Source organism: Chaetura pelagica, unplaced genomic scaffold, assembly GCF_000747805.2.
Source record: "Chaetura pelagica isolate M959 unplaced genomic scaffold, ChaPel_1.0 scaffold618, whole genome shotgun sequence".
Taxonomy (NCBI): domain Eukaryota; kingdom Metazoa; phylum Chordata; class Aves; order Apodiformes; family Apodidae; genus Chaetura; species Chaetura pelagica.
The window spans coordinates 58,717-66,945 of record NW_009954110.1 but is presented as its reverse complement, the minus strand read 5'-3'; the positions used below and the strand labels follow the sequence as shown (position 1 = coordinate 66,945).

General features: G+C 40.1%; 1 protein-coding gene across 1 annotated transcript; it reads left to right on the top strand.

The window, feature by feature from the left end:
• The first annotated feature begins 5,663 nt into the window (after window positions 1-5,663).
• VPS37B (vacuolar protein sorting 37 homolog B (S. cerevisiae)) lies at window positions 5,664-8,210 on the top strand. The gene is made up of 3 exons (XM_010002537.1): window positions 5,664-5,831; window positions 6,471-6,553; window positions 7,674-8,210. Exons 1-3 carry the CDS (start codon window positions 5,687-5,689, stop codon window positions 8,157-8,159), a joined length of 714 nt encoding a protein of 237 aa, XP_010000839.1. The 5' UTR covers window positions 5,664-5,686; the 3' UTR covers window positions 8,160-8,210.
• Window positions 8,211-8,229: the final 19 nt, after the last annotated feature.

Sequence of the window (8,229 nt, the reverse complement as noted above, 5' to 3'; positions counted from 1 at the left end):
TATAGTACATCTACAGTATTCATCTTCATGAAATAAAAGTACATTGTTTATAAAAGCCAGCCTTGGTGTGATAACTCCAAAGAGCATAGATGAGAGAGTTGGTGACCTGACAGTCATGGTAGCCCAATGAATTTCTTCTGTGAAAATGAGTTGTCTATTTATCTAGTGGAACATCACTTCAGTAACAGCACAACATCGTGTTACTGCCTGCTAAGGTTGCACTGCCAAAAATAATTTACTTTTCAAAACCTTAATTATATGAAATGAAGAGGTCAGAAATTAATTGCTTTCCTCTCATTCCAGGATTTCAGAGTACACCAGCAAGCACAGAGAGGTTTTCATGTGTAGTCCTTTTCTCAAAAGCCATTTAAAAAGATTGGGCAGTGCAGAAAGTCCACGCTCAAACTACGTGAATGCATGCCCAGATTTCTTGGATTCCCACTGCTGTCCTAAAACCACATTGTGCAAGTGGTTATGTTCTTGTTTGCCAAACATGAAATTTAGTTGCAAAGTTAGGAATTAGACGTGGTGACAACTGTGGATTTGTCTCTTCCAGCAAATGAGTAACCTGCCTGTGTGTGATGAGCACAAATTGCAGCTCTGGGTGCCTCTTTCCTTTGGAGTTAAGGTTTAGGAATTGCAACTTACCTTTTAACCTTTTTAAAGCTTGTTATTTTAAAGCTTATAGTAACATAATCAGAAGATCTAAAGTTAGCAAATCTCATTAGTTTGGAATATGTATTAATATTTATTACCAAACAGATAATTGCTAGAAGGTGTGTTACCATTCACCAGACATAGTGAAAAGTGCTTTTAAATCTTCTTCTGTAAAAGAAGTCTCTCTTCTCCTACTCTGCACCTGTCAGCTCCTGTTTCAGGGGTTAATGTGACACTCCATGTACTTCCACAGTGTGACTGCATATTTTATTCCTCATTTACAAGTATGTGTAAGCGAAAGAGAGAATGTGGGAATGACAAAGACTAGAGCAAGACTGGAGAAACCTAAAACTACTGTGGATGTAAGCTATGTATAAAGCAATTAAAATGGTGCCACTTCAAAATTCTTTATATTTATAGCTCCTGATGAGACTTTCTTGAAGGCACTGAGAGACTACTTGCTGTGGTGCTTGCCAAAGCAGGCTTGTAATTATAGCAGCACTTGATGGACTTTGTGGGTAGCTGGGATTTTAGTCACTGTGCATCTCAGGAGGCATCTGGTCTGCAATTGATCTGCTGGGAACATGTTTTTGGATGAACAGGAATGATGCTTCTCAGGGACATTTTGCACACATAACTCCTGCTGCAGACCATTATTTTGGAGTAAATGATAGACAGTAAAAATGTTGCCGAGCTAGTAAGAGCTTCTGGCTTTATTTTTTCCAGCGTTTTTCTTCCTTTTTTGAAAGTGGGATGAAAGGAAACTGCAGTTGATGTAAGTTGTAGGCTCTCAGTTCCCAAAGCAGTTGCTGCAGCCTGTTCTTCAGAGTGCTTAATAAATAAATCCTTGAGTAAAATTATTCAAATTATTTATGTTAAAGAAACTCACTTTTTAAACATCTTACGTTTTGAAGTGCAGCAATAAAGCATGATTTTTGTCTTTGATAACCTCATGGCTTCCTTTTTTTGCAGCCCACAATTTGGTTTGAGTGGACTAATGAGTGCTGAGCAAATCCTTCTGCCATGAAGATCTTTTTCTAGGCAGCTCAGCATCCTTGCCTTGTTTGTCCTGTTCAGGATTCATAGTGAGAGCTTAGCAGTTAAAAAAAAAAAAAAAAGTTATTTTTAATATTGTCCTTTCTCATTTTGTCTTGTGATTCTGGCTGGTATTTCTCAGATGAATGTTTCCTGCCTGTTGAAGTGCTCATGACCTCAATATTCTTGTTAGCAGTTCTTCTCAAGTCACATGCTGGTTGCTTCTTTCTCTAATAACTTTTTTTCCCTTGCACTTTCAGTAAGCAGGTGAACATCTGGTGCAGGAGCAATTCCCTGCTAACACACATTTTGTCACACAACACATCTTGACACCAAAATAACTTCTGTTGGATTTATTCCTTGCTTCTCTGTTGTCTTGGGCTTGTGGAAGGCTGTGAATAGAGACTGGAATCACACTGATAATCTGAACAGACTGGTCATGCTGTGCTCTGTCTTTGACCCTCGGATGATTTTGCAACTGAATTTGTTTTAAATTAGTCAATGTTTTTTTAAAAATATTTCAGGCTAACTTCAGTGTTTGCTTTTCTGATTCCTTGAATTGACTTCTAAGTGCAGTGAACAGTTGCAGAAGAGTTTATTGCGTGGACCTTAACAGCAGTGCCAGAAATTATTCTGGTTTGTAAAGTGGTGGCTGTATTCAGGTTGCATTGCTTTGGGGTTACATTGGTTCTCCTTGTTGTGAAGTGGAATTTACTCATTCCACAGACTTTTAAGCTTTTTAAATGTCCTGAATGTGTCTTCACCAGCTCCTCAAGTATCGTTAAATGTCATTCCTAAGTTTCCCTTGTATTTTAGGAACTGGTTCTTCTCATGATTTTGAGTAAGATTCAATTTGTGTTTCTTGTCTCTTCAACTGTCCATTTCTTAAAGAAATTCAACACAAACTGCTGGGAGTGAAGACTTCACTTGAATTGAACATGAAATGTCAGTCATGTTTTTTGTTCACCTTCAGCAGAAAAAATGTGCCCTTCTTAGAAGTGCTGTAAAATGGAAAAAAGTTGAGTCATTAGGTCTTGTGTAATTTCAAGCACTAACTTGAAGTGCTGTTACAAAGACCTTAACTTTTTTCAGTTTTAAACCAAGTATTTAAGACTTCCTCTTGAGTTTCGATCAGGTGCCAAGGACAGGAAAGGGTGTCACTGCGTTAGGTGTAGGTAGGTCGTCATACTGATTGATTTATTTTTAATTTTTACAAGTTAGGTGCATCATGTCATGCTTGTTTATTCATCTTTACACATCGAAATTATTTGAGTGTAAAGTTATTCAGAAAATCATTGTAGAAAGTTAGGCATTTGCTTCCTCCTTCCCCTCCCTAGTCCTCTTGGGACGTTATGATACTTGAGGCAGGAGCGATAGTTAAACATAGTGTTTAAAAACAGCACAAATGCCTCATCTGACTTTAGGAAACTTTTTCTGTTACTCTGTTTACCTGGAGTGCTTCCTTCTTTCTTCTTTATTACATATGATTCCACCAAGTTTCCTTTTCCTGGGACTTGTGCTTCTTATAGGTTGATAGGTTTGTGTCTACCAGCTTGTTTTCCTCTCTTGAGGCAATGTACACACTCTTCATCATGAATGAAGATCAAAGTTCACTTATAAAACTGGTCTTCCCAGACTGCACAACTGCTTGGAAATGAGACTGTCAGCCTCACAAGCAATGAAAATACAGTCACCAGATCAAGCTGAAGTCCCTTGGAGGAAGTAGTTTGCTCATTAAAATGGTGAAAGAGGAGAGATCTCAGGAGCCATGAATCTTTTTGCACGCTATCTCCCGTGGCTGGCATTGCAGAAGACAGCCAGTCAACAAAGCCTGTGGTGATGGCAGGTGACTTGGAAAGAAGCTGGATGCCAGTAATTAAGCTGTTAAATCGTGTGTGTTTTAGTTATCTTCATAATTGTTAGAAAAAATGTAAAATAGAGGGGCTGAGGCTTTGTGATAGCAATGGTCTATCAGCATTAGATCATGCGAGAAGAAACAAATGGAAGCAACCAGTTTAATTTAAATTATTTTGCATTGGATTAAAAAATGAGAAGAGAGGATTTTCTTTTAACTCTTGGAAAGGATTCAAGATGAAAACAAGCACAGGGCTGGAAGCTTGTTTAGGCTTGATGTGAGAATCTTGAGAAGACAAAACAGTATCTCCGTTCCTCCGATTGTCACAATTTGGAATAGATTTTTATTTTGATTGATGTGGACTTCAGGACTCCTGAAGCATTATTCCTGAATTGATTTTTTTGAAGTGGTTTAGCAAGAACAGGGTGTAAGAGAGTAAAAGTCAGTGTTTGAAGAGCAGTATCTGGGGCCAAAGATTTAAGTATTGAGCCAATTTTGAATTTAGAAGATTAAAGCAGTGTGTAAATATTTCAAGAGGATGTAACTGCTTTTGAGGTCACTGTTGCTGCACTTGAAAAACATTTTCACCTGATGCACCAAGCCATGTGCTCAGATTGCCAGGGACACCTCAATTCTGCTCCAGTCCTTTTCTGGGGCTTTTAAATACCTCGTGTGGCTTTTCACTTTTCCTGAGGTGGGGCTTTCCTGTATCCCCCCCAGAGTGTGACAGAAAGCAAGCACAGTGCTCCTCTTTATGTTTGCACTGAATTCTCTGCAACTGTCCATAAATATGATGTGGAATTAGATAGGACCTGTTCTAGGTAACCAGGGGTGATGTGGACTAGAAGGGGCACATTAATGTAGGAGGTCACAAAAAGTGTGCCAAGCATTTTGTTGATTTGGAAGGTAGCTTAATAGAATCACTCTGTTGTGCCATGGGAAAACTGTCCCACTTGTTGATTCACACTGAAAATCTGAAATCAGATCCCTTGATTCTTTATTTTTTTCCCCTTTTGATGTCTGAATATTTTAATGAATCGAATGTGACAACCAGGGCAGACTTCCCCAACCACTCAGCTTTCCCAAAGCTCATGAAGACTCTCTTGATAAATCCATGTGTGTGTGAGCAAACTCAGAATCTTGCCAAATCTTGGTTTTGTCAGACTTGTAATTTTTTTTTTAGGAGCAATGTTTTTGGGCTAGGCTATGTTAAGCAGAAGGATTAAACTGAAAAATGAGCTTTTGGCATTAATCCAGGATTTATTTAACATGGTTGGGGAGGAATATTCTGGAGAAGCATTGCAATGATGCAGTCCTAAATTGTAGCATTTTAATAAGAGAAAGGATGACATTCCTCTGCAGTCTTGCTGCATGTTTCTGCAACTGTTGCTTTATCTGTCATTGTCCATCCTGGGGGATTGGTAAGGGTGGTGCCTGATGTGGGACTGAAGAAACATCTACTTTGCATCCTCAGAGAAGGTGGGGGTTCCTAGTCCTTGCCCACAACACAAACTCTTTTATCATGTCCATCTAGGAGAAGAAAACTGTTTAAAGAGCTCTCTGCTGCATGTGGGGAAAAAATGTGCAGGAGAGTGACTTGGGGTCAGTACTAATTCTTTATCTTAGAGTCGATTCATTCAGAGGTGCTCACAGCTAGGAGATGTCCTTGTTCTCAGGGCTGTTCCTCCAAAGGTCCTTCTCTCATTAGCTTCAACAGTCCAGTGTTATTTCAGATGTTTTCAACATGCTGCTTGCAGCACAGACCTTTTTCCTTCTAGATGATACACCAGTAAAATAGTGTATTAGTAGAGCAGTAAAAATAGTTTGTGAGAAAAGATTTTGCATAGCAGAAAAAGGAGATCATGGGAAAAGACCACAATAGCTGGAGCTGACCATGCCCACCAAAACAGGAGACATTCCCACTGTTCATAGAAGGTCCATTGGTACTGTTATGAATTGCAGGTCCAATACCATAATTCTAATTTTTACAGAGAGCTTTTGTTGTTGTTTAGAAGTTCTGAAATTCTCATTTTGCCTAAATAACTGTGAATCTTGCTTAATATTTTCCCTGTCATTTCACACTTTTTTTTTTTTTTCTACTTTTTTTCAAAGGCCCAAAATGTTCAGCACAGCAAGGACATGACTCTTGCCAGCAACCGCAGCCTGGCAGAAGGCAACCTTTTGTACCAGCCAAAGTTGGAGTCTTTGAAATCCAATTTGACTGAGAAATATCAGGAGCTGCAAGTTCTTTTTGAAGCCTACCAGATAAAGAAAACCAAACTAGGTAACGTGTCCTGCTGACGTTTGTGATTTGCTGTTTTCTGAGTGAATGTGAATCTGTTGTTTGGTTTCTAGCATATAATTCTTAGCTGTGTAAATTAGGATACAAAATGAAATGTCATGCTTGTGTAGTTCTGAAATAGTAATGTACGAAATGTAATTCTGCTTCTAATGATTTATTAAGCACCTGTTACACCTAGTAACAGATACTGTGGATTCTTTCTAATACTGTGTGGTTACCTATCTACTGTTCTGTAAGTGATCAAATTCATTTACCTTGCTAAAAAGCAAAACAGAATTTGAATTTTCATTGATTAATCATCAATCAAACAGAGTATTGCATTTAACTTTCTCAGATCATACTGAATTACGAAGTAGAATGTGTCTGATACTGCACTTACTGAAGTCCTTTGTCTTTCAATATTATAAGTATCATGGTAATTAAATTTTGGCTTTTAGCACCAACAATATCCCTAAGCTACTTAGTGTATTTTCTGACTGTAGATCACCCTGTCTAGAACAACGGACTGTGCTAGTTGTACAGAGTGCTTTAAAACTGTTTCTGCTTGCTGAGGCTGTAGAGCTTCAGGGAGATGTCACTCAGAGCCTGTTGCCATTTACTGCTCTTGTTGTGCCCTTGCAGACAGACAATCCAGTAATGCTTCCCTGGAGACACTGCTGGCACTGCTGCAGACAGAGGGGGCTAAGATTGAGGAGGACACAGAGGTAATGACAATACCCTTCAATTCTGCCACTCACACCCAGCACAGAAGGCTTTCAGTGCACGTAGCTGCAGTGCTGAACGTGTAATAGGCTTAAGGGATGTTGAGAATATGGTCTGGTCTCTGCTCTGAACTCCAATGGACTTGGTTTCAGTGACAATTTTTTTATCTTGAGTAACTTTTTACTCTAACATCTTTGAAGTTTAAGAGAGAAGATGCTCCTTTTCAGAAAAGAAAGCCAAACTCTCTTAGTTCCTTGGTGTTGCCTTCAAACTCACGGTGTATAAACGTGGAATTATTTTTTTTTATGGTGTTTGCCTGGTGTATGATTAATCCACTACAAATGTCAATTAGTAACCTAATGAAAAATTCTGCCTGCACTTTTTTCCTCTGGTATTTCCATTGAAATATTCCATTAGGATTTGAATGTATCTGTCTAGGTGCCCTCAGTCAGTGATACAAGTGCTTCAAGGGTGATCTGTTTCCAGATTAATGGAAATGTTTGGGTTTGTTCCTTGCTTTGCCTCAGGACATTTTCTAGACTACATAACAAGTTAGCAGCAGTGAAAAAACCTGCTTATTGGCTCTGAGTTGTGATCACAAAAAGATATTCCCAGGACAGTTTGAATTCTGTGATTATATGCATGGTCAGCTCTCTTTATTTAACATCATTTACCCAAAGCCAGAAGTAAGTGTGAGTATTAAACCTGGCTTAGCAATAATCTGCCTCCCTGTACTGAGGCTTGCAGAGTTCTGAGTGTTCTGTTGGCATTGCAAGCAGCACTGAGCTGTAATTCAGCTCAGCTGCCAGTCTGGAAAGCTGCTGAACTTGATTTGTTCCCATCTCTGATGAGCAGAGGAATTTTCAGAGCTAGATTTCTTACTTTCAGATGTTCTTACTGCTGTTGCTTCAGTATAAATTTAAGCAAAAGAGATGCCTACCTCCCAGGGCTCCTGTGAGTAATGACTAATTTAAAATTGTGCTCAGAATTCCTGGTATGCCAGTCCTCCTCCGTATGCAAGCTGGAAAATCACAGGCAAAGTTAGGCTATTTTTAGGACACAAGCCATTGAGATTCACTTGCGGTTTGCTGTTTTCTAAAGAGATTGTTCCATATTTGACAGAATATGGCAGAAAAATTTCTTGATGGTGAAATACCTCTGGATTCCTTCATCGACGAATACCAGAGCAAGCGGAAACTGGCTCACCTGCGGCGGGTGAAAATCGAGAAGCTCCAGGAAATGGTGCTGAAGGGACAGAGACTTCCACAGGCCCAGCCCAGGGCACCTGAGCCAACACCAGCACCTCAAGATTCCTTCCCTTCGGATGCAAACGCTCCTCCTTCAGTCCTTCCCCGACGGATACCGCCCCCTCCACCTGCAGCCCCAGCAGGACGCTTCCCTACTCCCTTTACTGCAGCCATGAGTTCAGGACCAGCTCTTTCTTACCTAGGTGCTCCGTACCCTCCTCTTCCTCCTCGGCCAGGAACTCAGTCTGCCAGTCAAATTCCACAGCCAGGATACCCATCTCAGTTTGTACCACAGTGTCCTCCACCTCTCCCCCAAAGACCACCTCGCCTTCCACCACATCCTGGCTTTATCCTCCAGTGAATACTCTGGTGCGCCTGACTTGGCATTGGTGCTCATCTTCCCTTTCCCTCCCCATCAGAGACGTCGTGTA